This window comes from Conger conger, chromosome 16 (assembly GCF_963514075.1).
Source record: "Conger conger chromosome 16, fConCon1.1, whole genome shotgun sequence".
Classification (NCBI taxonomy): domain Eukaryota; kingdom Metazoa; phylum Chordata; class Actinopteri; order Anguilliformes; family Congridae; genus Conger; species Conger conger.
The window spans coordinates 7,182,926-7,210,641 of NC_083775.1; the positions used below are offsets into that span (position 1 = coordinate 7,182,926).

Consider the following 27,716-nt stretch of genomic DNA (forward strand, 5'->3'; position numbering starts at 1 on the left):
CTTCTACAAACCAATAAGGAGAGACAAAGGGAGGGGGGTTTACCACACGATAACACCCAACAGACATTGACATAAACGGAGTGCATCATTGAACTCCTCCAATCAATCTCAAGCTGAGAAGGTCCACCTTGGATTACTGTCACAGGAACTGCAGTCCTGCTTTTGCGGTGGGGTTCCAGCTTTGTAGTGGACCATGCCTCCGGTAGTGTCCATCAGCAGATGTGTCTTTTTCTTGTGTGAATGGGAAGTCTCCTTTTTTTTTTTTTTTTTTTTTTGTTTGTTGTCCTGTTTCTCTCTGGAGCCTCAAAGCAAGGAGGTCCTGGGTTCGAATTCCTGTCGGCCGGGGCCTCTCTGTGCGGAGTTTGCATGTTCTCCTCGTGTCTGCGTGGGTTTCCTCCAGGTACTCCGGTCTCCTCCCACAGTCCAAAGACATGCACGTTAGGCTGATTGGAGAGTCTAAATTTCCCCGTAGGTATGAGTGTGTGAGTGAATGGTGTGTGTGCCCTGTGATAGACTGGCGACCTGTCCAGGGTGTATTCCTGCCTTTCGCCCAATGTATGCTGGGATAGGCTCCAGCCCCCCTGTGACCCTGATCAGGATAAGTGGGTTCAGAAAATGGATGGATGTATGGATGTTTCTCTCTGCCACAAGGAAGTTCTCCAGACATTTGCGCTGTGCTATAAGGGTGATATTCGAGCCCTGATGTTCGAGCCCTGAGTCAGGCCAATCTGAACGGCCAGTCCTCAAGAGCCGGTCCCCCTTCTGGGGACGCTGTAGTGGGACGGGGGGGTGCAGCATGGCCTCTTTCCCACACTCGTCCTTTTTGGGCTCCGTTCCCCTCCATCCCCCTCTTCGCCGTCCGGCCTGTGATCCGGTCAGGTTTGAGCTGCTCCTTGCTGTCTGGATCCTCTTCTCGGGGGGGTAGATGTGCTGCGTGAGTCACCGTGAGTGTCCCACCTGCTCCCATCGGGGGGGGGGGGGGGGGGGCGCTGACTCACTGCCTCTCCTGGCTGGGCTCGGCCCCCCAGGGGAGGCTGCTGGAACCTGGCTCAAGCTGGTCCGCCGGCTTCCTCCATGGCCTCGATGACGTCCTTGAAATGCACCTCCATCAGCATGTCAGCATGTCCATCAGCATGACAGCATGTCCATCAGCATGTCAGTATGTCCGTCAGCATGTCAGTATGTCCGTCAACATGTCAGTATGTCCGTCAACATGTCCATCAGCATGTCAGCATGTCCATCAGCATGTCAGTATGTCCGTCAGCATGTCAGTATGTCAACATGTCCATCAGTATGTCAGTATGTCCATCAACATGTCCATCAGTATGTCAGCATGTCCATCAGTATGTCAGTATGTCCATCAACATGTCCATCAGTATGTCAGTATGTCCGTCAGCATGTCAGTATGTCAACATGTCCATCAGTATGTCAGTATGTCCATCAACATGTCCATCAGTATGTCAGCATGTCCATCAGTATGTCAGTATGTCCATCAGTATGTCAGTATGTCCGTCAACATGTCCATCAGTATGTCAGTATGTCCATCAGTATGTCAGCATGTCAGCATGTCCATCAGTATGTCCATCAGCATGTCAGTATGTTCATCAGTATGTCAGTATGTCCGTCAACATGTCCATCAGTATGTCAGTATGTCCATCAACATGTCCATCAGCATGTCAGTATGTCCATCAACATGTCCATCAGCATGTCAGTATGTCCATCAGTATGTCAGTATGTCCATCAGCATGTCAGTATGTTCATTAGTATGTCAGTATGTCCATCAGTATGTCAGTATTTCAGCATGTCCATCAGTATGTCCATCAGCATGTCAGTATGTTCATCAGTATGTCAGTATGTCCGTCAACATGTCCATCAGTATGTCAGTATGTCCATCAACATGTCCATCAGCATGTCAGTATGTCCATCAGCATGTCAGTATGTCCATCAGTATGTCAGTATGTCCATCAGCATGTCAGTATGTTCATTAGTATGTCAGTATGTCCATCAGAATATCAGTATGTCCATGGAGGGAAAAGGGGACTGTCCCGGGTTCTCCACTTCCTTCCCTGCATGCAGTGGAGTCCGTCACGTCGTGGATAGTTCTGGAGGTAATATTCCAGCGAGACTGCAGCAAAGTCCTGAAAAAACATTCTCATAGTTTAAAGCTTCCGGGAGATAATACAATACGGGGACAAAAATGTGTTGAACTGATAACAAAGACAATACGGTTTGAAACCCAGCACAAACGGGTTATTGTTTAATATCATGGTTAACATTGGGTAGAACTACAACGGCAAACGGCACGTAATGTTAGTAAATAGCTGTAATTATTAAGAAAGCAGTGCAATGTGGCATGAGTGCTATAGCTTGGGGGATGGACCACACAAAAGCGAAGTCATTCAAAATGAGAGATTTACTCCGGGTAGCTGAAGTTTAATAGCGTGTGATGATATTTATACCCCCCATGTTGTATTGCTTCTGGATGCATCGCCATGAAATTACTGTTAGGATTGCATTTATGTAGGCCTTCATCCAAAGTGCTTTACAATTGATGCCTCTGGTTCACCCATTCACACTCACACACAACAACAGCGACTGGCTACCATGCAGCTCGATGGGAGCAATGTGTCCTGCTCAGGGACACTTCGACACACCCAGGGCGGGGCATCGAACCGGCAACCCTCCGACTGCCAGACGACTGCTCCTACCTCCTGCACTGATGCTGCGTATGACCATGATCCCACTGGGTTTCGGCCTCTGTATGAGATTGATAAGCACTGGAAATTCATCGGCTGACTGTGGCCATATTTTCTTTGATAGTGGCTCTTTCTTTCGATAACATTTGACGAATCTTTGGACTGAATAGCTGGAAGTCAAAAAAGTGGAAAATCTCAATATTGCAGATGCCGATTACACAAATGTGCAGCCAGAGGGGGCGCACTTCTGGCTGTGTGCCGTTCCCTCATTATGAAGGTTCAAAGCGAAAAACAAGTGAGGAGGAATACTAATGCTTACAGTGCCACCATGAGCTCAAATAAATATTGAATATATGGTCTACTCCCATTAAATTGTATTTAATCCAAAGTGACTTACTGTTGATTAGACTAAAGACTGATTTATACTTCTGCGTTGAATCTACACATACGTGTAGCCATGGTCCCTAGGTTGTAGCCTCCGCGTAGATTCGATGTAGAAGTATGAATCAGGCCTAAGCTGGGGACAATCTGCCCTGGAGCAATGTAGGGTTAAGTGCCTCGCAACTGTGTGGTTCTTATCGTGGATACACCAGGGCTTGGACCACTGACCTTCCAGGCCTCAGTCCTGCATCTTAGGCTGCCCTGTATCCTGCAAGCCTGTAAAGTTATGAACCATCCATAGTTTTTATACCTTGGCAGCAGAATTTTTTTTTATCAAAACGTATTGCCTGTGCAGCTTGGTGCTGATAAATCACTGCTGGTTGATGCTACCATTCTGTCTCTTTATATTCATCGCCAGCACTACAGATTTGTCTTGAATTTGTGGCCGTGTCTTATTTTTTAATTCCTGGCTACTCCATGCAATTTATTTCAAGAATTATTTTGCCCCTTTCTTTCTGAGCTGATGCAAATGGAATAAAGTTGGAAAAAACATTTATTACAAGGAGTGATTAGCACATCTTATACTATATGAAAATAACATGATAATTCCCTCAACGTGATGGATATGCAGCCACTAAGAAAGAAAAGACATCCCAGGCCACGTTCGGCCTCGGCAAAATATTTACAAAAACGGTGGTGCGTTGTACGTGGGGGACGGACTGATGGTAAGTGGTTGGCACTTATATAGCACCTTTACCCAAAGTGTGTTATCCAAATTGATGCTTCTCATTCACCCATTCATACCAACGCTCACACACCAACGGCGATTGGCTGCCACGCAAGACACCAACCAGCTCGTCAGGAGCATTTGGAGGTTAGGTGTCTTGCTCAGGGACCCTTTGACACAACCAGGGCAGGAATCAAACCGGCAACCCTCCGACTGCCAGACAACTGCTCTTACCGCCTGAGCCAATGAGACGAATGCTCTTACCGCCTGAGCCAATGAGACGACTGCTCTTACCGCCTGAGCCAATGAGACGACTGCTCTTACCGCCTGAGCCAATGAGACGACTGCTCTTACCGCCTGAGCCAATGAGACGACTGCTCTTACCGCCTGAGCCAATGAGACGACTGCTCTTACCGCCTGAGCCAATGAGACGAATGCTCTTACCGCCTGAGCCAATGAGACGACTGCTCTTACCGCCTGAGCCAATGAGACGACTGCTCTTACCGCCTGAGCCAATGAGACGAATGCTCTTACCGCCTGAGCCAATGAGACGACTGCTCTTACCGCCTGAGCCAATGAGACGAATGCTCTTACCGCCTGAGCCAATGAGACGAATGCTCTTACCGCCTGAGCCAATGAGACGACTGCTCTTACCGCCTGAGCCAATGAGACGAATGCTCTTACCGCCTGAGCCAATGAGACGAATGCTCTTACCGCCTGAGCCAATGATGAAGTCCAGTTTGCTCCAATGGCGTCAGGAGAAGGCGTTCTCTGGGCTTTAAAGCGCAGGCCTTAACTAATTGGATCTACTCTCCTGACGCACCCACCAAACAGGGGCAAACAAAGCCTGTTGCAAAAACGTTGCACTCCGTCGGGAGGAAACATCGTTCAACGCGGACGCCGAAAGCAAAACGTTTTTACGATAGAACGTGGCCCTGGAGATACAGCTGTCCGTCGGGCTGTCAGACAGGTGCTGGAGTGCCCTGGTGTTTGAAGGCGATACTGTGCTTCACGTGGTGCATGGTCTCATGGCGCCGAGCAGCTGCAATAACTCACGGTTCGAGCAGACAATGGGCTGAATGGGGCTACGGTGCACAAAGCCGTCTCTCTCGTTGGCCTATGCATCTGATCGCAACCTGAACGTTACCCCTCGACAGAACTCGTGTTTTTTCGAGCCACTGCCTGAATGTTTTTCTTCCAACTGGGGAGTGTTTTTTGTAACTTCACTTGTTGGGTTTTTGGAGGTTTGTTTGGGCTCGGTCTTGCCTAATTATTCAATTTCCTGTTTCAGCATAGCTTCACCGTGACAGTGTCTATGGAAAAAAGCGCTATTCAAATGAAATTTTAATAAATTGAATTACATTGAAAGATGAACATGTGATGCAACTGTCCTGTACTGGGGGTGTAACAGAGGACTAGAGCTGTGGAGCAGGCTTATTCTAGCACACTGTTGCAGACATGAGTAAAAAGATGAAGATATACAGATAGACTTAATTGAACCCCATGGGGGTAATTTGTCCTCCCCCCCTTATCCAGAGCGACGTACAGTTGATTAGACTAAGCAGGAGACAATCCTCCCCTGGAGCAATGCAGGGTTAAGGGCCTCGCTCAAGGGCCCAACGGCCGTGCGGATTGTGGCTACACCGGGGATCGAAGCTCCGGTCCCAGTCATGTACTTTAACCACTCCGCTACAGGCCGCCCCAAAAAGTAACCATGTATGGATGGCTAGGTCAATCGTGAATGGTAAATGGTTGGCATTTATATAGCGCCTTTATCCAAAGCGCTGTACAATTGATCCTTCTCATTCACCCGTTCATACACACACTCACACACCGACAGAGATTGGCTGTCATGCAAGGCACCGACCAGCTGGTCAGGAGCATTTGGGGGTTAGGTGTCTTGCTCAGGGACACTTCGACACAGCCCGGGGGCGGGGGATCGAACCGGCAACCCTCCGACTGCCGGACGACTGCTCTTACTGCCTGAGCCATGTCGCCCCACAATGCCCATCTCATGCTGTCACTCGTAGATCCCTGCAGGCCCAAGTGTATGAATATTTCTGGCTTGGCTGCTGCAAAGGAGGAAAGGGCATGTGGGGAATGTGTGAGCACAAGTCATTTCAATGCAAAGATATTCAAAAATATTTATGTCTTGCAACGATATAATGTCTCTATGTTACATATACTGTGGATGTAATGCCGGCTTTTTATTGGTACACAATTTCACTGTTTTCCTGCAGGGTTAGTTAGTTGTTTTGTCAAGATTTGAAATACCCAGTCAAATAAGTTGATTGTTGAACATTTAGTGTGGGTGAAAATGAAAAATTTGGAGTCTTGGGACACTTCTTCATATCTATTAATAGATATGGATTTAATTAGCTTATTTTGCTTTTTTTTTTTTAAAGGAACCAGTGGATTCATTCATTAGGCCTATTAGCTGTCTAATGTCCTGTTACATGTCAATCAGAAAGTAGCTACAGTATTTGTTTGTCGAGTTGAAGATTTGCATTTTATAAAAAAAAAATTAAAAAAATAAAAAGATAAACGAGAGGACTGCAAAAAAAAGGCCAGTGAATGGCGGTGTAAACGCCCAATGATAAATCAGATTCATGCGTTTTTGGCCAACCAGAATGCGTGGATCTCCCTTGGGCTGGGTCTTGTGGGTGGGAGTAAACTTGTATAAAAGACGTTCCCCTCGCTTCCCCTTCAATTCGGTGTAAGTCGGGTGGAGCATATGAGGGGGTGAAGAGAAGAAAGGATTTACGCAACGGCTAAGCAGTTTATAGAATCACCGTTACTACAACGTGGTTATTAAATTAGACTGTAAAAAAATGACTACGACCACCACTTTCCAGGGGATGGAGCCAGATGCAAAAAGTAGTTCCAGGTAAAAAGACCACAGTCAAACGTAGGCGGACAAACAAAAGAAAATGGAACCCATTTAGCTAGCCCGCTAATAGGGGACGCATAATTGAGTTGGGTGTCTGGTAACGTTCGCTGGTTACCCATATTTAAAGCGAACCGTTAGTGTGTAAGTAGTTTTGGTAGCTAGTTAGTTTGATTACCTCATAGATGGCTGCCAAACTTTGTTGCTTTTTTTATTGCAAACTGGCCACATTGTTATCATTTCCGCTCACAAATTCTGTCTGTGTACCGGAAACATGCATTATTGTATATCTAACGTTACAGTTAACAGGCAAAATGTTTATAGATGGATATCATGTAGCTAGTTTTCGCTGAACGTCATTAATGTTGGGTATTGGCTGCTAAGTGGGTTAATGTTGGCTAACGGTTCCCTAAGTTTGGACCCATCTGGCCAGCCTGCTGTAGCTAGCTAATATCACTAAGTTAAGCGCTTTGCAATCAAAGCTGAAGCCGAGATTGCGAGTTGATTCCAGTGAGCTTGCCCGTGTTAACTGTTAAGTATGCAGGTAGTTGCCTGACGTTGGCTAGCTTTCATATAATTGTAGGTTTGTTCTTTGTTGCTTGCTAGCTAGATGACGTTCGTTTCCATTTTTGTGGAAAGACGGGCTTTGTTGCGACTTGTAACTAGCCCGTTTTACACTTATGTAACCAGATGGATAGATGGGGAACTTAAAATTAGCCACGTCACAATTTTCATTAAAAAAAAAAGATCCCTTGCTTGAGAACCAAGACTACCATTGTAGCTGATATTGATGCAGTACAGCATGCTGCATGTTATTGACTGGGTGAATACTGGTGCTGAATGCAGCCACACTACTCAAACCCTCGTTTGAAATGCAGCAGTTGGTCATTTAGGCTAGCACTAGCAGACGCTAGTCTTCTAACGTTAGTTGACAGCTTGCGAGATGTGTTGACTGGCGAAAGGCTGAAAAGGCTTTGTAAATTCTCTTCTGAGAAATGAAGCGCCAGTGTGGCTGCGTCGCCAGTTGAGCTAACGGCAGCGATTTCCAAAACCTTTTCTTTTGATAGCCAGAATGCTAGCGAGGTAATGCGGTTTTTCTTGGGGTGGGGGCTGTTGCCTGAAAAATCCACCAAGGGTTTAGCTAGCTCGCTAGCTCCTGATCTTTACTGGCCGACTGTTCACTCCTATCTAGCTAGCTTGCGAATAACTTAATCGCCCCCGTCCCTCGAACGATTCATTTCCAAGTGCAAATAATCTGAAACGGGTTAGTTGGTTAACAGGGCATTATCTCTTGGTCTTAACTTCCTCATTCTCAAGATGCTATATTTTGTCTGTCTAGCTTTTCCACATTCTAAGGTCGTGACACAATATAGTAAATATTTGCCGTTTCATTGTAGGGTGGGGTCTTCTAAAAAAGAGCCTTTTCTCCCCGCCGCCTTCGTGGAAGCGCATGAGCTCATCCGCTCAGAAGGTTAAGTCTGGTTTAAGCATTACGATCAACCTTCCGCGACAGACATCTCCTGTAGTTCAGTACGGCCCTTGCGAATCAATAGCTTTTATTTGTCATTTTCCGTTTGCCGACTTTCTTTCGGTTTCCGTTGCTGGAAGAAACTTGATTTATTTATTTTTTTGTCTGACTGGAACAGCTGCTTAGTGTCAGCTGGTAGATGCCAGCATTTCCATAAGGCTGAAAGGGAGGAGGAGGGGCGGGAGGGGTCGAGGAATGGTTTTGCGATTAGGCTACATCCATTTTCTAAGCTCGACCAAGTGTCTTCACTGAGAGCAGGGGGCGGGGGGTCGCTTCTGTAATAAATTAATTTAGTGCATTGTGTTATTTGGAAGGCTTTGGTATGGAAAAAATAGACACTAAGCAGGAATTTGCTGACGCGTGCGACATTTATACTCCCGGAGTCCAGAAATCTATTTAATGGACTGTTTGGCTTAGCTGTGTGCAAAAAAAGGGAAAATTAATATCAGCATTCTGAAAGCAACTTGTGGGGAGATGGATTATTATCGGTCTCGACTGAGATGCACAGACGTTTCCGACCACTGCAGTGCACGCGCACGTGCTTTTCTTTTTTTTGTCTGTATTGATAACGTGGTGGGCCCACCCGAGCGTGACCGACAGCCTGCGCTGTTAAACGGCCACTTGACTTGTGCGTGTGTGTGTGTAACGCGAGTCTTTTGTCCTAGGGTGGGGTTTCTCCGTGTGACTATTGCGGAGTGTGTCAACGAGTGTCTGCCGCCACTGACTGTCGCTATTCACACAGGGTACTGCGGCCCCCTGGGGGATCCTCCAGCATATCCTTCGGCACGGACGAGGATAAGCCGCCAGCTCGCAAGAACAGAACCGCCTCCAACATCTTCGCGGAGCCCGACGACCCCCACGCTCATCGACGGAACAACCCGCCCGGTAGCTACTCCTACCTCTCCCAAATCCCCTTTCACGTTGCCCGGATTAGCCCTGGTCAACTGTGTAGTCTGAAAAGCCAATTGAAGCGGTCCACATTCGGGTCTGAATTCTACCCAAGTTTGTCCGTGAGGCAAGAGATTTTGTGCTGTTGGATGGATAAAGAAGCGCTTTGATGCGCGGTAGCATCCACCCCAGGCATCTCCTCTTACACGCAGGCCTATGGGGAGAAAACAGACAAGTTGTTGTGCAGGTCTCCAATTTAAAAAAAAAAAAAAAAAAAAAAAAAAAAGTCGAGTCATTTTCTTTAGTTCAGCATTGCAGTGAGCTGGAAAGTCCGTGTGATTATTTAGAACCGTAATTATAAGCTATTAATGTTTTCCGGGGCAGAAGCATTAATTGTAAAGATCAGTTACAAATCCTTACCCATATACGGCACAGTATCCTAAGTGATCCTGAATGCATTGTGCTTTAATATCTGGCGTTTGACAAGTGAACTGCTGTTGTAATTACTTTCTAAATCTGATCTGCCTGCCCATAGGTCTGAAATGCCTGCTCTGCTGTTGGCTGAGACCAGAGAATACTGGTGCCTTTTTGGTCTAGTGGGTGTGGCTCCATTCTACCAGGCATTTTGTCTTGTGATGTCCTGCAGTGGCTGATGGAGACACTCGGTGTTTTTGCATCCTTTGTTTAGATACTGCTTTCAGTTTACCTCATTTGCCTCAGGAACTTCAGGGGGGGGGGATCTCATTACATTACATTATTTAGCTGGTGCTTTTATCCAAAGAGACTTACAATTGATTAGACTAAGTTGGAGGCAATTCCCCCCCCCCCTCCCCCCTCCCCGGAGCAACGTGACGTTAAGGGCCTTGCTCAAGGGCCCAGCAGCTGTTATTGAACCATGAATAAATGTCACATTTTAAAAGCCAACCGACCATGCAAATGTTGGTCTGGTGTCGGACACACAGAAATATCGGCGCTATGTATGGCTTTCTATTCGGGCGCAGTGTCGACGGCTATACGTCAGGTGCTACTCGTGCTAATGTATCCGCGGCCTACTGTCCCCCCGTGTGCAGTAATGCAGGCTTCCTGCTAGCTGAGCCTGCGGCCCCTCAGGTGCCGTTGGTTGTTATTAGAGCCCTGGTCTAAACTGGCTGTTTTTACAGTGCCCCCCCCCTCCCCCCGGATACGGCATTATTGCAGAAATGGATGTTTGTGCCGTAACCGGTGAGGCAGTCGAGGGCTCTGATTGATGAGGTCCAAAACAAGAGTGCCTTTTTATGTCTCTTCATCCGGTGATTGAGTCTTTTTTTTTTTTTTTTTTTTTTTTTTTTTTTTTGAAAGGGCGGGGTTGTGTTTACTGTGAATTTCATTGGTGGAGATGGTGGACACTGTCATTCCTGACTGTAGTGAGCGGGGGGGTGCTGGGGGTTACTGGGATTCAGCTCCTTCCTTTGGAGTAACGGGATTGGGATGGGAATGCATAGCCTAACGGACACCAATCCTACATCTTGACATACTGCCGGGAGCTGTAAGTGATCTATGAGATGTGGCTTCAGGTTGAGATCTGTGTGATGTCGCTTACTCTCGTTGGCAGTTGGTCCTGGGGGCTCACGGCAAGCTGGCTCAGGTTTCCGCTGACTAACCTATATCATTGATTGCTGGATTTGGTTGGATTATTGATCGTTTAGTGTATTGATTGCTTTCGATTGGGCCAATGGCTGAATGCTGAACTGTCATTTATGGCCTGTAATACTGCTAATCTGTGAAGATGTTATGTTAATGAGAAACATAATGGAACTTGGGTTTACTTATTATTATTATTATTTTTTTTACATTTGTCTGAATTTAATATAACCATTTACACATAAGATGCTGTGAAAACTAGCCTCCATATGCCATTGTATTTTATGGGTCGCAAGTTGTCGTCATAGCTGAATAATGGCCTGTTATCTCTATGCTGGCAGAAATGCCCTTCCGGGCCAGTATCTCTTTAAAAAAGTCTCCCAATGGGGAATTTTCCAGCGATGTCAGATCTAGGTCAAGTTTCCGTCGGCAGTTCAATGAGACCACGCCCAGTTAACCCTTTTGAAGAGTTGTGTGTGTGTGTGTGTGTGTGTGTGTGTGTGTGTGTGTGTGTGTGTGTGTGTGTGTGTGTGTGTGTTTATTTCTTTTGAGGGGAGGGGGGGATGTTTTGGAAGGTCAGTGTTCTAGAACGTTCAGTTACTGGCAGTGATGGTGACATCGTCAGCATTAGAATGCTGAGTTGAAAACATTCTGATGACATTTGTGAGCTCACGCCGTACAGGGTTAACAGGCTGATTTACAGCTGGGTGTGTCTTCGCTGCTGCAAAAGACACACCCAGCTGCCCCAGGTGTGTGTGTGTGTGTGTGTGTGTGTGTGTGTGTGTGTGTGGATTGACGTGCAGGAGCGCACCCGCCCTGTCTTCCCCTCTTTTTTTTCGGCTGGAACAATTCAGCAGGCTGGCGTGAGCAGAGCTATGACTTAATCAGGAACAGACAGGAAATGTTGAAGGCTGTGGGGTTTTTTTTTTGGGGGGGGGGGTGTGTGGTGGGTGAGGGGTGGTGACGAAGTCGTCTCCCATGCGCCAGATATCTTTTAAAGCCTCACGTTTGAATATCTGGTTTCCATTACTCCGGCTGTGCTTCAGTCAGACCGCGTCTGCCCTGCGATTCCTCCAGCTCTCACGCAGGTGAGCATCTGCCCACACCTGTGCCGCCCAGGTGTGCCTCCCGGTGCTACGGCACGGGGGGGGGGTTCTCGCACCTCGGTCAGTAACGCGTTTCCCTCCATGTTTCAGTTCGCGCTCTTCGCTCCGGAAACGTCTGGACGAGGTCGTCCGGCCGTAGACAGAACAGGCGGGTTAAGTGGGGTCACTTTGTCTGCGTGGTGTAGTAACAGTTCGACAGTGTTTGGATGGTGTGTGAGTGCAGGCTGATGTACTCATCATAAACAGCGGTCCCTCTTTAGGCGGGAGTCTGTCTGCACAGCGAAGGGCGGCAGCTTTGGTGTCTTGCTCTGTTTAAACTAACATAAACCTTTCGAGTGGGGCAGTAAATTCTCATTGAGGCCCCGCAGTCTCTGCTCTGGGGGTGGGGGAGGGAGGGAGAGGAGGTGGGGGGGGGGGGGGGCGGGGGGATTGAAATGAGGTAGGCTTGCTTTTCAAGTCGGACCTTATTAGGAAGGGAGACCCTGAAAGAACTCCGCTGAATCCCAGCGGTTAAGCGGAGTCGCTGGACGGGGCCAATCGAGGGGTCCCTGCAGGCGCGGGGACATATAAGGGGCCCCTGTCGTGCCATGGCATTACACGGGTTGGGGGGGGGTCAAAAAAAAACACACCCGGGTGGATGTGAGAGGCCACGGAACGTGCCGGAACCAGCGGTAGCGGATCGCGGCGAGCAGCTCCGTGAGTGTGTGAGTGTGTGAGTGTGTGAGTGTGTGAGTGTGTGAGTGTGCGAGTGTGCGAGTGTGCGAGTGTGCGAGTGTGCGAGTGTGCGAGTGTGCGAGTGTGCGAGTGTGCGAGTGTGCGAGTGTGCGAGTGTGCGAGTGTGCGAGTGTGCGAGTGTGCGAGTGTGCGAGTGTGCGAGTGTGCGAGCCAATGCGCAGATGGGGACAGAAAGCGTCTTTCACACAGCCCCAGTCCCACGCACGCGGCGGCCCCTCCAACACGCCATTGTTCGCTCACAAGCGGCAGTTGATTTGACTCCATTAGCCGCCGCTGGCGCTGGATGCTCACTGAGGAGATCTTTGTCGCAGCTGCCAGTGGAAGAGGAGTGGCGATACGAGCGGCCTGAACCGCAGCCCCTGGACGCTCTGACGAGGGGCTGCGAGTGGGCTTCGTGAGTTTTGGCTCCTTTGCGATGTCTGTCTCTCTTTGGACGGAATCCACTCCCTGACGTTAGCATTGCATTGCATTGCAATAAGCCGCAAGTGAGGCATCACTGCAACCCCTTCAGACTCACTCCCCCTTTGTGCCTTTTCAGACCAATTGAAATTTGAGGTGCCATTACAACCCGGCTAAATTCTCCCTCGGGATTTGGGTGGAGCCGCTTCGTATTGGGCTTGGGACTGAAAGGGTTAAAGAGCTGCAACAAGATGATGAAGATGAAGATACAAGGGCAACGTTGGCTCAGATGGTAAGAGCAGTTGTCGGAGGGTTGCTGGTTCGATCCCCGCCAGGGCTGTGTCCAAGTGTCCCTGAGCAAGACGCCTAACCCTGAATGCTCCTGACGAGCTGGTTCGGTGGCTTGCATGGCAGCCAATCACCGTTGGTGTATGTAGCGTATGGATAAAAGGCGCTATATAAATGCCATCCATTTACCATTTACCAAGTGCGACATGGAAGTTGTGACATGAAATGTTTTATTTTTCCCCAACTGCATAATGGAAGGGGTTTTAGTTTACCATCAAATGATCCTCTAAAAACCTTCTGCTGCAGGCAATGAGCTCATGAAGTCTGAGTGTGCCAGTGCCTGTTGATCATGAGAGGATCATTTAAATGTTGCCCTCTTTCTACGCGAAGAATCTCGCGCTGCGTGTCTTTCAATCAATACTCGATACTAAAGAAGAAAAGAGGGAAAAATCTGTGGCGGAAGGGAGGACTCCTTTTTTTGAGTATTGGGAGGCGCCCCCTCGTCGGCCGTGGTCGGAGGCCGTTAACAGAAGCAGGAAACGGGAAGTGTATCGTTCACCAACCCTTATGCGGTGTGAGCGAAGATTAAAGCGTTCTGAAAGCCAATCGAAAATAATTAACAGGGCTCGTGGGCTATACACAACTGGGATGATGTTTCAGACGATGGTTTAATTATTGAATGGATGGTACATTATTCCTGCATGACGGCAGCGTTCCTCTGTAATCCTAACGGTGCGTCTCCTGTTGGAGAGGGGAGCCCGGGATTGGGGGGGGGGGGGGGGAGTGTGGGAATGCGGGAATGCCTTCCCTGTCTGCCCTGAGGTCTCCTACACACTGCTTTTGAGTTTGGTTTTAGTCACGGAAATGTTTTAGTTGAGTGGTTTCCGCTCCCTCGACCTGTTGGTACACATTAATGAAATGCGTTTCGTGGTTTAGCGAAGCCTCGGATGCGCTCCGTGTAGCACGTCTTCCTCGACGGTGCCTGTGATCCTTTTTTCGTTCCTTGGTAACCGTATGATACGAGACTTTTTTTTTTTCATATTTTTTTATTTTATTTCAACTGTCCTGTTATCCGTGAGTGACTGTGAAATTCCTGTGGATCTAGAGGGTTCCACCAGCGGAACACTACGTAGGTTTCCGTAATCGATCACCTGTTCACAGGTGAGCCAGTTCAGAGTTTTCCTGCGACGCTTTTAATGAAAAAAGGTTTTCATAACCCCTGACTGAGGGTTTGACTCTCGTAAGGCCTGGGGATGAATTGGGTTAGATTTGCAGTGATTGTTTTATCCCCTGTGGTCACAGAGGTGTGGAGTTTCAGATGAGTTATCCGGACAGATGAACTTCATTTGATTGAGTGAGCTCGCTGGGTGAAAGATGGGTGTGTTGTAACGGCTGTAGCTAGCATAGCATCGGCAAGAAGCGTGTGGCCCAACCGGAACCTTCTGGAGTAAGGCCCATTTCTGGAATAAGGCTAATTCCATTGGCGTGAATATTGACTGACGAACCCCACACACACCCTGATAAGTTTCACAGGGAGCCTTTCCTTCCCACTGTTGCCCTGGCTTGCTCTGGTAGGGGGCTTTTGGCCAGTGTGACGCGTGTTGTGACCGCTGCTTGTGAAATGCTCTATAAATACATTTTATTTTTGGCCATCAAGGATCAGATGAAACGTAGGGGCTGATGGATAGATAATTGCATGTATATAAAGCCTTTCAAGACTCACTTTACAGCAGATGTCACCCACCCTGTTCCTGGCGATCTACAGTCCTGTAGGGCTTTCACTCCAACCCTAACAAAGCACACCTCATTCAACAGCCATGGATCCTGTTGGACTGCTAATTGGTAGGGTCAGTGTGTATCATTCAGGTTGCTATGAAAACGTACAGGATTGTAGATCTCCAGGAACGGGGATGGTGACCACAGCTTGACGGTGGTGGGGGGGGGTCACTCGCCTCAACCACCACCATGACTGATGCAACGGCGGCCATTTTGTGCCAGAACGTTTGCTGCGCACCAGCCGTGGTGGAGCGGGAGGGCACTGTGTTATCTGGGCTGCACATAGAGGGTCTTTGGATGACGGCGGCTCTTGTCTTGCAGGCGGGAAGCCCACGGGGGTGCTGTGTGGGGAACCGTCGGCCCCCCTGAGACGGTGTCACCATGCCAACCAGAACAACTGCCTGTCCGAGGAGCCCAGCACCGGGGTAGGAGCGGCGACCGGCCATCTGGTTCACAGAGAATGTCTTTGTCCGGCAGAGATGCACTGGCAGCGTTTTGAGCCAGTGCTCCTCAGTCCTGGTCCTGGAGAGCCGCAGCATGTGCTGGCTTGTGCTGTTACTCTGCACTTAATTGATAAATTAAAGTAGTTTTAATTATGGTTGACTCTTCTTATCTGGTTTCTTGGATTCTGAATTGGTCGCTGATATTAAGGCAAACAAAAAACCCAGCACACCCTGAGGCTCTCCAGGACCCGGAGTGAGGACACACTGGTTTAACCAATGAGATAAAGGCGTGTCATTAAAGGTAAACACTCAATGTTTGCATGGCCTTTTAATGTACCTTTCTAGCAGGCAAGCGAAACATTATTTGTATAGCACTTTTAATACAGCACTGCAACATGATATGCTGTACATGGAGATGGAAACTGAAACGAAATACAGTGCATAAAAATGAAAGCTGATGATAAATGGTTAAAATAAAAGTGCTCCGTTTGGAGTCCAACCCTCATTGTCGGCAGTAGTGGGGTCCAATCCCAGACAAGGCACCTGAGGTGGGTCTAACCCCCTCGAAATTAACGTGAAGACACAACGCACCTTCGGTAAAAGCCATGCTGAAAAGACATGTCTTAAGAGGGCTATTTGCATCCTGTCCACTTACGGATGGCAGTCCACTAAACAGTCCTACCTCTGATTGGTTACAATGTCAATTCCTTGTGACTTATCGGTCAAAATGACTGCTATTGTGGGCATAATAAAGTAGGTTTGTCATTTTTGTTGCATGCGTTCGTTAATATGCTGTCCTTCTAAACCGCTGGATGTGGTTTCAGTGTCCAAACCTCAAAGAAATATCAGGGGATGATATCCTGAGTTGCTCCTAACCTGCTCCGGGACTAGTAAATGAATTCCGGTTTATGCAATAATCACAGGTCATCCTATCAGTGCTTGAAATGAGTGACCCTTAACTGACCAGTAGTTAATGTTAATATTCCATGCATGAAGCTAGTTTGATCTACCAGTTACTTGGTTATGTCTGTTCTAATGCATCTGGTTTGTGGTTGTATCACTTACTGAAATTCGAAAGATAATCAAATACAGGTGTTCCCAGACATTTCTGATGCAACCCCAAATTAATGTCCACAAGTTTACGTGACCCCCAAAATCCCACCCACCCACACGCATTGTGCCCAACAACCCCCTTCACCTGTGACCGTACTGGCCGTGACTATGTATGCCTCTCATGCATTATAACACTGTTATAGCCATTGGGATGGTCAGCATGTAGTAGGCTACATTCTCATATTTTAAATGATCTAACGTTTCATCCAAAAAGACTTGTCCTACGGTGTATTGCCATATGCGTGCCTACATGTTAGTTGTATGAATGCACATGGCTCATGACTTGCCCTCCTCTTCCTTGAAAAGAAACTGGTCTTCAGTTTCATTCCAAGATGCACTGACCATTTGCTGAACACTTAAAAACGACAGGCAGTATGGCCTTCTCTGTGCGGTCATTCACATATACACGCACTGCGGTCATCACTGTCCAAATACTTATGGCCTGCACTTGTATGTATCTGGTTTTGAGTGCTCTGTGGTGAAAAATCTGGTCAGTTGTCATACTTTCCACCTGTAACTTCCCCCCTATTGTGTTTTTACAGGATGGGAAAGTGGAGCAGCCAAGTGCCGGTAAGTGCCCGTCTCTCTCTGCACGGAACCATAGGATTATACCCCCTTTGAAATTATGAGTAATAAGGGGGCAGCGAGGAACTCTCATTCTAAACAGGAAGTGCTCATCAATACAGAGTCTTGCAGGCTGAGTAATGATCTTTTATGGGCATGACCGTTATTCCAGGAAGAGTGACTCGGCTCTTATTCGATCCCGCGGGAGAGGCTTGGCTGTCGAGCTGTTTGGAGAAACGTTTCCTTCCTTTTCTTCCTCTGTCGGGCAGTTATTGGCTGCATGTTCTCCATCCGTTTCCTCTCTCAGCTGCGAGCTTGGGGAGGATGTCTGCTTTTATTGTGTTTTAACGCACCTTATGCGGAAGTTCTGGAGATCAAGGGCGGGTCGAGGCCAGCTTTTAGAGGACGTATCGGGCATTTTGACAGCTCTGTTTTAGGGACATTTGTAAGTGGATATTAACAAAGACTTCAGAGACCACTTTGAAATTAATTATATCCTAATTAATTTTAAATACCAATTGGATGCACTTGTCCAAAAGACCACAAGTTGGTCTTTCACATCAAAGCAACAGGGATACAGTACTGACTTTTTTCACAAGTTGATAGTAACCCATGTTACTATCTAAGTGTACTTGATACAATTATACTTTCAAGTATAAAAGTATAAAATGGTATACTTCAGCATACTGTTTTCACATGGGAAGTAAGCCTTTGCATTTCTGCAACACGGGGGTTATTTCTCAGTCCATCGCATTTTCTGAGTTCACTGAGATGCAGCTCCCTAAATCCTCTGCACATTTTGCCAGCTGATGAAGAATCTCACCATGTGACATCCAGCTGTTTGGTCTCCTCTGAATAGCATTGCAGGTTATTTACATATTTTATTTCGTTTTGAGCTTGCTCAAAGGCCCAACAGCTGTGGGGATCTTATCGTGGCTGCACCGGGGCTTGAAGCACCAACTTTCCGGGTCCCAGTCATGTACCTTAGCCACTAGGCTACAGTCATGTACCTTAGCCACTAGGCTACAGTCATGTACCTTAGCCACTAGGCTACAGGCTGTCCCAGTCATGTACCTTAGCCACTATGCTACAGGCTGTCCCAGTCATGTACCTTAGCCACTATGCTACAGGCTGTCCCAGTCATGTACCTTAGCTACTAGGCTACAGGCTGTCCCAGTCATGTACCTTAGCCACTAGGCTACAGGCTGTCCCAGTCATGTACCTTAGCCACTATGCTACAGGCTGTCCCAGTCATGTACCTTAGCCACTATGCTACAGGCTGTCCCAGTCATGTACCTTAGCCACTATGCTACAGGCTGTCCCAGTCATGTACCTTAGCCACTATGCTACAGGCTGTTCCAGTCATGTACCTTAGCCACTAGGCTACAGGCTGCCCCAGTCATGTACCTTAGCCACTAGGCTTCAGGCAGCAGTATTGGGCTGGTAACCACAATGCTTGGTATGCAGATGGGAAAGCAGATGGGGTTACAGATGGATGTGATCACAGTATAGAGAGTGCTATAGTGGGGAATCGGAACCCGACGCTTCCGAAGAATTCATTTGTGTAGAGTCGTCTAACGGAGGATGTCACAGTTTCCCATTGTCTTGTTATACAGTTAAACTCCCCAGGAATAGACCTTCTCAGTCACTCGAGGCAGAAGCCTGACAGTGGGGCTTTGTCGTTTCAAACACGCAGGCATTGTCTGCACCCACAGTCCGTCTGTGTCTGGCTTTGTGGAATTGAGTTTAGGCCACCTTTTATCTTTTAGCAGCCTCGTGCCAACAGGCGGAAGGGGCGTGGCCAGTGTCACAGTGCATGCTGGGGATTGTGGTCTTGATTGGTGGGAAAAACGCAGCAATTCGCACGGTGATCCGGAAGGAGAGTGTGCGATTGGCTGTGCTTTCCAGAATTGGCGAGAGGTTGACGCAGGATGTGCAAACGTTCACAAACTGGGGGGAAATGTAAGAAAAGACTCAACATCTGTGGATGAAGTGGACCGTCTCACCGAATGCGGGTGAAAAGCCTGGGGCTTTTTCCATTTTCCATCCTCTCTTGCACAGTGAAATTCCTGCGGCCCCCTTCAGACCCACAGTTAAGAAATGGGGTGTTTTAGTATTGTTAAATTGTTAATACTTGAGGATTAAAGCCATTTGTAACTGAAGTGAGGGCTGATGAGGAGTGGGTTGACTGGCTGGGGCTTTCTGGAGCTCCATGTGGGGGTGAATGTGTGAAGTCTGTGGGAGCAGTGCTCCTATGGTGGCCTGGGCCGGGGGTATCCAACCTTAATCCAAAAAGGGCCGGTGTAATGCTGGGTCAAAAAACCTGCCCCTAGAACACACGATTCAGGTAATTAACTAATCAAGTCAGGTCAGGTCTTCAGTCCAGACCTTTGTCCATTCTGGGGGACCTGTGTCACAAAGCAGGATCGCTCAGTCCGCTGGATAACTACCCCAAGAGAACACGGACTGACGCGAGGGCTGTTCCGGGTTTACCTCGGTGCGGTTACCCAGCCAAGTCCGTAATCCTGCTTTGTGGGGGGGGGGGGGGGGGGGGGGGGGAACCTGCACCCACACCCTGGGCCTTTTCGGATCAGATTGGACCCCCCCGCCCCCCTCCCTCAAGTGTTGTGCGTTCCTGTCCTGACCTGTGCAGTGTGTGGCAGGGGGGTATGCTAACTCCTGTGGTGTTCGTTTGTTCATTCATTCATTCATTCTCCTAACCGGCTTATCCTGAACAGGGTCGCAGGGGGGCTGGAGCCTATCCCAGCATACATTGGGCGAAAGGCAGGAATACATCCTGGACAGGTCGCCAGTCCATCGCAGGGCACACACACCATTCACTCACACACTCATACCCATGGGCAATTTAGACTCTCCAATCAGCCTAACCTGCATGTCTTTGGACTGTGGGTGGAAACCAAACATGAACACGGGAAGAACATGCAAACTCCACACAGAGGGGCCCCGGCCAACGGGAATTTGAACCCAGGACCTCCTTGCTGTGAGGCGGCAGTGCTACCCACTGCACCATCCGTGCCGCCTTCCTGTGGTGTTTTTTTATTTTATTTTGTCTTATTTTTAGGCCATGAAGAGGAGCCAGAGGAGGTTCCAGAACAGAAGGAGGAGGCCCCACAGCCCTCGCCGCCCGTAGTATCTGTGGAGCCGCCGTCCGGGCGAAGAAACCCCCCAGGCGGGAAGTCCAGCCTGATCCTGGGATGAAGTCGCCGCTCTCTCCCTCTCTCTCCTTGAACTCTTTCATCATTATTTTTGAAAAGACTCCCTTTCCCCCAACCCCCCCCCCCCCCTTTCCTCTCCCATGAGCCATGGAGTTCTTCTCTTACTTTACAGCGCTTTGTTTTTTTTTTTTTACACAAACCCTCCCACAAAAAAACAAAACAAAATGTCGACAAGCACTTTCTGTATCTGCTGCATTTCAGCCCATCCTGTAGAGCATCGGGCCTACTGAAAGAGGCATGACACACAGCTCGACTTTCATCCCCCCCCCCCTCCCCCCCATGTAAAAATGGTAAAGATTTGATGCGTGAATTTCTAAATACAATAAAGATTGATATGAACTTGTTGCCTTTTGTGCGTTTTATTTGTTAGATACCAACTTTGTGGTCACCAAAATGTTATCTGAAGTCTGCCATTAATCGTCTGGGTGAATGGCTACGTATTGGTGTGACTGAAATGTTAGTTATATAGGTGAGCTTACATGGGATTTGTTGCAATAGGTTTCACTGTTTACCATGGCGTAATGGTGCGTTCATGAGCAGTTTTCCGACTTCCGAGTAGGAAGTGAACGGCTATAAATGGCCCCTCTGATGTCCTCCGAGTTTGAGGTGACAAACTGCTGAACTTGCAGTGTGCTGCGTTCCATTCCGAGTTGGAGTCTGAGATGGGAATTTCCCAGTTGAAATTTCCAGCTTCCATTACATTAGTCATTTAGCACACGCTCCGATCCCGACCAACGTGCAAATCAGAACCATAACTTCCCACCTCCAAGCATTCTAGGTGTGCAGTGCCGAGCGTAAACAAAAAATAAAACACGGCTGTGAAACTGGTGTTTGTGGCAAATGTGTAAACACTTAAGCTCTCCGCCTTCTGCAATTACAGAAATATACCAGTAGGCTAGCTAACATTACCCCTCAACTGTCTAGGTTCATCGCTAGCTAATCTGCAAAAATCTGAGAATGTGGTAGCTCTCAGAATGCTTTACTTATGTAAAGCTAACCTTGCGGTATAGCCCTAATTGGCACGTTGGTTTGGGGCGAAGACATGGGCTAAACGATAGGCTTTATACGTTATACGTTAACAGTTTGGAACTTCGAGACCATATCCGTAACACAAATAACCACGCATTACAACTGTGGTATGCAGGAGAGCATCTCTGAACACACAACGTGTCAAACCTCGGACACGGAGAAAGTGGCATACGATGTTGTATTAAATGTCCACACGGGGGTGCTGTTACACTATGAATCTGAGTTATCCCACAAGCGCTCAATGCCATTGGCAAACTGGGATAAAACCTCAAGCATTTTAAGGTCATATATAGAAATGTACTGAAGGATAACACCTTGAGATGAATCCTCTCTTTTTGAAGGGGGTTACATTTATAAAAATGCATTTTATTAGACACACTGGGTTCTAGTGTTTTGGCACCTACAATTATATTGTAAACAACCGTTTTAATGAACCAGCGCAATTATGCATTATACGTTTACGGCCAAATTAGCCGCCCTCTTCTCCGGCTAGGCTACACTCATCTGGCTGTCATATTAAAACCAATTAGTGATCACATACGCAGTCGTATTCAGTGTCACAGGTTGAAAACGGCTTTATCTTTACGTAGGTAGCCTATTTAACTATTAGAAGCTGGTGGTAGGACTGCAAAACACACTGGTCTCCAATCCTGGCCACGGAGAGCTACTGGGTCTGCTGGTTTTTGTTTGCACCTTACAATCAGCACCCTGTTGAGACCCAGCTGACTAGGTGAGGCGAGTTAACTCATCAACTGGTCTAATTGATTAATTAAGTGCAAAGTAAAAACCAGCAGACCCTGTCGCTCTCCGAGACCAGGGTTGGAGACCACTGGTCAAACAGAATTGGAGAAACTACCAACCACTGTGCTTTGATATTTCCGAAAAGTCACTTCACCTACCTCTAGTGTGTAAGGGGTTTGCTTAATTTGCATGTGAGATTAGCCCTACATGAATGTTGCTTGTTAACTATGAATTCCGTTGAATTCAGAACGGATTCTGAACACACAGGGTCTAATTTGAGAAATCTAGAGCCGGATTTACGTCCCCTTTCCAAAGGTAGGTAATAATATGCACTTTCTTGGCCACACATTTGACGACGACGTTATGTTGCACCGCATTCAATCGAATGTGAAAATGTGAATACAAATGTCTGCTTTAAAACTGCTTTACCGGTTCTGCATCTGTAAAAACTCAATTCCTAAAAAGAATCTTCGTGCCAAATTATTAATATCAAAATAATTCCGTTTAAAAAAAAAAAAAGGAAAAAAAAGCCTATCACTGTTTGTCAGAGCTAGCTCATGCTACTTCGCGTAGATGGATGTTTTGACTTCGTTCTGATTTAATTTCTTAATTTCGCCTACATGTTGACCTACTCATAACTTTCTTTTCCCTGTGACGTTGGACTGCAAAATGTACAAGTAAATCGATATTATCTGTTGTAGTGGGGAATGTACACTATAGACGTGTGGGCGAGTGAAATAAAAAATATTGCTCAGACCCCAAACTTTATAGGAAACTTACTGGCAGTCTCTGGTCATCAGATGTGTCTAAGTTTGAGCATGGTCACATGACAAAACGCCCACAAATTACTTGCCAGTGAGTGGTTATTACCATGTAAGGCCTAAGATTCTAAATATGTCATTAGAATGCTGTTAACAGAACATTCTAATTCTGATGTAACCATCACTGCTGGTAATTGAGAGTTCTAGAACACTGACTTGGAATAATGATAATAAAACAAAAAAAAAGACATTCCAAAAAATCGACTCGAATCCTTGTGATTCCTGAGGCTGAATCAAAACGGGTGAATCTTTTTTTAAACGGGTTTTCACTAAACGAGCATTCCCCGACATTATTCATTCATTGAAGTCAGTGATTGACAGCAAACTGTAGGTCCACCAACTCTGATGTATCCAGGTGCATCATGGGAAGAGTCTGGTCCAGTTCATCCCTTTTCTTTTTGTTTCAGGGCATGGCTGCACCTGTTCTCCTGCTAGTTTTCATCTGTTCTGCTAACTTTGTGTCGGAAGTATCTTCTGATGGCAAGTGGCCCTACTTCTTTTTTACACCCCAGTTTTGTTTATTTTTTATAGTAGTGATGTTCTGGCAAAGCCCTCCGAAAAGTGAAATCGGCCTACTGACATGACTTCCAAAAATGAATAAATAAATAACTGACCATCGTGACGCAATAGTCCTCTATTGTTGACATAACAGTAGCACCCTTCTATGAGGCCAGTTTTCCTATGGTGATGTCATAGTGATGCCCATCATGAAATCGGATTTGTAATAGTGGCTCTGTGATCAGTGTGTGATCACTGTGATGTCCTTCCAATAATCTTTTCACTAGCTAGTGGTCTCACTGGCTCCTCAGTATTTCACGACAGCAAGTGACCTCACTGATTGTATTAATTTGCATCATTACATTTTTGTAATGGATTGTAGATTTAGGTATTCTTTATGACACATTGACAGTATGGATACTTTCCATGCTGTGGCCTTTTTTTAAATTTTTTTATTTTTTAATAACCTTCACTTTTGTCAAACTTAAACAAAAATTAGGCTCACTTTTCCTAAATATTATACGTTTCCCGCAATAAAATGCGTTGTCTTGAGGGCCCGCTCTTCCGCAGGCCCTGTGACGTTAGACTGCCCGTCGGCGAGCGCCGGGGTCTACGGGCGGGACGTGCGGATCCGCTGCGCCGTGACCCCGGGCTCCGGGGTGCACGTGTTCCGGGCGGAGTGGAAGAGGGTGCGCCCCGGCGCCCCCGTTTCGGCCGTCTCCGTTTTCGGGGCCGCGGGGGGCAGCGGGCCCCGCTTTCGGTCGGGCTGGGACCGGAGCAGCATGGAGGTGTGGCTGCAGGTGCAGAGAGTTCGGCTGGCTGACGAGGGGCACTACACCTGTCTGGTGGTGACCGACCGCGGCTCCGCTGTGCGCGGCACCAGCCTGAAAGTTACAGGTGAGTTTTTGGGTCACTAAAAACTCTTGAGGTCCTGTTCAAAACAAAGATTCCATACACTGAGGCTATGGTCACATTTTTATTTTTTATTTATTTTTTTAAAGATATTTTTTAGGCCTTTTTCTGCTTTATTGGACAGTATATAGTATAGAGAGACAGGAAGAATGGGAGCGAGAGAGAGGGGAAGACATGCGACAAATGTCGGATTCGAACCGCCGACGTCGCGGCTCGCAATGAGCATGCGGTCAGTGCTCTACAGGTTGCGCCACCGAGACACCCAACTCTGGTCACATTTTGAAACTGGAAAATGTAGCTAGCTCTGACAGCCCACGAGTGACCCGCTCTGACAGTCCAGGAGCTGCTGGCTCTTGCACCCCAGACTAGCTCTTGTACTCTGGGGAGGACTACCTCTTACAGATGGCTGTAAAAATGCAGCCACTCTGACTGTGACTGTTTAGCATTCCAGGGGACTAAGTGCATGTTGTGCGGTCAGGACTCATTCCAGGGGACTAAGTTCATGTTGTGTGGTGTGCACTCATTCCAGGGGACTAAGTGCATGTTGTGTGGTCTGCACTCATTCCAGGGGACTACGTGCATGTTGTGTGATCTGCACTCATTCCAGGGGACTAAGTGCATGTTGTGTGGTCAGGACTCTTTCCATGGGACTAAGTTCATGTTGTGTGGTCAGGACTCATTCCAGGGGACTAAGTTTAAAGTTGTCTGGTCTGTGCTCATCAATTGACCGCTTGTCTTCTAGCCAGGTACTCGGAGCCCACTGTCTGGTCCATCCCCGCGAGGAACATTGAGGACAACATGGAGGTGACCATGTTCTGCCGGGCTCTGGGTGGGTTCCCCCGCGGGACGGTCCACTGGTTTGACCAGTACGGCACCAACTGGACCCGCAGCACCAGGACGGACGCGTGGATCAGGGAGGATGGGCGCTTTGACCTGACCAGCGAGTTTGACGTGTGGAGAGTGTCCTCCATCTCCCCTGGTTACAGCTGCCGCGTGATTGGCTGGGACGGACGCGGCCAGGGAGAAGCCGAGATTAATCTCGCGTTCCGCGACCCCGGTAACTTGTGTGCGTGCGTTTTGTTTGTTTGCTTATTCATCAGGGCGGCCTGTAGCCTAATGGCTACGGCGCACGACTGGGACCCGGAAGGTTGGTAGCTCAAGCCCCGGTGTAGCCATGATGAGATCCTCACAGCTGTTGGGCCCTTGCGCAAGGGCCGTTAACCCCTGGAACGCTCCGGGGGTGATTGTCTCCTGCTTAGTCTAAATCGGGGGTCACCAACACAGTGCCCGCGGGCACCAGGTCGCCCCCAAGGACCACATGAGTCGCCCGCAGGCCTGTTCTAAAAATAGCACAACTCAAGCTGCATCTAAAATTTAATTTTATTCTGTTGCAATTTTTTTTAAATCACACTTGCATTTATGTAGATTTAAAAATGACAATATCTTAAAAATATGTTTATTATACATGAAGTTTAGATAAGTTTAGGTGAACTCTGCCCTACTCTAGTTCAAAGGTCAGTATTGTGCGCGTGACAAAACAAACTGGTAGCCCTTAGTATGACTCAGTACCCATGAAGTAGCCCTCAGTTTCAAAAAGGTTGGTGACCCCTGTACGTCACTCTCGATGAGAGCGTCTGCCAAATGCCGATAATGTAATGTGGCCACACTAGCCCTCCCATTCCTGCCTGGTCAGTTTGGCTGTGCCTGTAACCGCTACAGAGAAACGGGTCCAGCGCTGGAGCAACAACTCGATAGCGGCCGTCATCGTGGTGGCGGGCTCTCTGGCCACGGGACTGCTTCTCCTGCCGCTGCTGCAGAGGAGGAGACCACGCCGTGAGTACCGCCCCGGTTACGGGTTCTGCTCACGTGCCGAGTGCCGACCCGGTTACGGGTTCTGTTCACGTGCCGAGTGCCGACCCGGTTACGGGTTCTGTTCACGTGCCGAGTGCCGACCCGGTTACGGGTTCTGTTCACGTGCCGAGTACCGACCCGGTTACGGGTTCCGTCCACGTGGATGGCTCCGGTAGCTTGTATTTTCTGCGTATTGATGATCCAGTCCTGCCCGTCTCTCCGCACTCTTCTCAAACAGGATTCATGGGATTCCGTTGCTCAGGGCAAGATTAAAATGGGATGCAAATTACACATAAAAATAAAAAGAAATTTCATTGTGCTCCATTGAAGACAGGAAATGTGCCTTTTGGTTATGTTTATGGTGATCCCCTAATAAGCCACGTGTTGTACTTGGTGCAATACAAGTGGCCTGTATGATTTTCCCCCCATGAAGGTGACGAGTAAAACTAGGCGGGAATTTACTTTCTGAAACTGGAGTTTCCACCTCCGCTTAATAAACACACTTTTGGAATTAGTATTATTCTTTCCTTCTTAGAATTTTGTGTCAAGTGCTCTAGAACTAGAACATCCCTTTCATTTCACCATGGTGATTGTCACATTGGCATCGGGGTGTTCAGAAAAGAACATTCCAATCGTATGTTTTGTGACCTCACACCTTAAATGGTAGACGGTTTTCCACAGACCTCCGTTTGGCCTCAAACCTACGGCAGTTTCTGTGGAGAAAAGGTTTGTGCACGGTTTTGGGCCACCGTTCGATCGGTAATTCAAGCTAGGACGCCGTACATTTGGTTACCGTACATTTCAGCTGCATTCGTTTCGTTTGGCCTATGGGAGTGGGGTTTGCATCTGGCTAACATCTGCCTCTTTCCCTGTTTTTAGAGGAGGTGTGCATGGAAGGACAGGACAACGAAAATCGGGAAGGTACTCCTGTTAAATCCGAGTATCAACGTCTCTGGCTGGTTTATTTTGCCGTACTAAATGAGTGGCTGATTTCCGCATCCTTTCTACTCGTTTCACTATTTTAAGGAACAGACTTGCTCTCAATTTACAGTTGAGAACCAGAAATGTCTCTGAGAAGTGATGTCATGGGCGCTGAAGGGTGCTGCACGTACTGTAGATGTTTTTTCATGTTTCAGAAGGTCCTGAAAAGGAGGAGGAGAAGACTTGTTAGATCATTAATCAGGACCGTGAAGACTTTGGTCCAATCACAAAAGCCGGCATGGGACATGTGACCACTTCAGTAAATCCGTCTGACCAATGACGGCGGCAGCTGCAAACACGTGACTTCAGGTCCTGCATCTCTTCGTCAGTGGATGTATGGACACACTCGGGAAACCAGAAAAGGACCAGTTCTAGCACCGGGAGTACGACCAAACAAATCCACTGAGCTACCCAGCACTGTGGAATATGAGTATATATTTTCCCATCTCAAACTGCTTTATTGCAGAATTGAATAAAACTTTATATCAATATGAAA

The 27,716-nt window shown here is 47.7% G+C and overlaps 2 protein-coding genes across 5 annotated transcripts; both read left to right on the forward strand.

Annotated features, from left to right (window-relative positions):
- The first annotated feature begins 6,495 nt into the window (after positions 1-6,495).
- On the forward strand, positions 6,496-20,726 carry LOC133115102 (jupiter microtubule associated homolog 1-like). Its single transcript, XM_061224836.1, has 5 exons — positions 6,496-6,691; positions 8,962-9,104; positions 15,353-15,456; positions 17,130-17,157; positions 20,234-20,726. The coding sequence occupies exons 1-5, from the start codon at positions 6,636-6,638 to the stop codon at positions 20,368-20,370; spliced, it is 468 nt and encodes a 155-aa protein (XP_061080820.1). The 5' UTR covers positions 6,496-6,635; the 3' UTR covers positions 20,371-20,726.
- Positions 20,727-22,060: 1,334 nt separating this feature from the next.
- Positions 22,061-27,716, forward strand: LOC133115234 (CD276 antigen-like). 4 transcript variants are annotated; one of them, XM_061225040.1, is made up of 8 exons: positions 22,139-22,324; positions 22,405-22,472; positions 23,386-23,458; positions 24,047-24,373; positions 25,131-25,445; positions 26,108-26,221; positions 27,119-27,160; positions 27,376-27,716. In XM_061225040.1, exons 3-8 carry the CDS (start codon positions 23,389-23,391, stop codon positions 27,408-27,410), a joined length of 903 nt encoding a protein of 300 aa, XP_061081024.1. In that variant the 5' UTR covers positions 22,139-22,324; positions 22,405-22,472; positions 23,386-23,388; the 3' UTR covers positions 27,411-27,716. The 4 variants fall into 4 exon arrangements, 3 of the variants coding, with proteins under 3 accessions (XP_061081027.1, XP_061081024.1, XP_061081025.1); XM_061225041.1 differs by having other exon boundaries at positions 22,232-22,320; XM_061225043.1 differs by having other exon boundaries at positions 22,127-22,472; positions 27,379-27,716.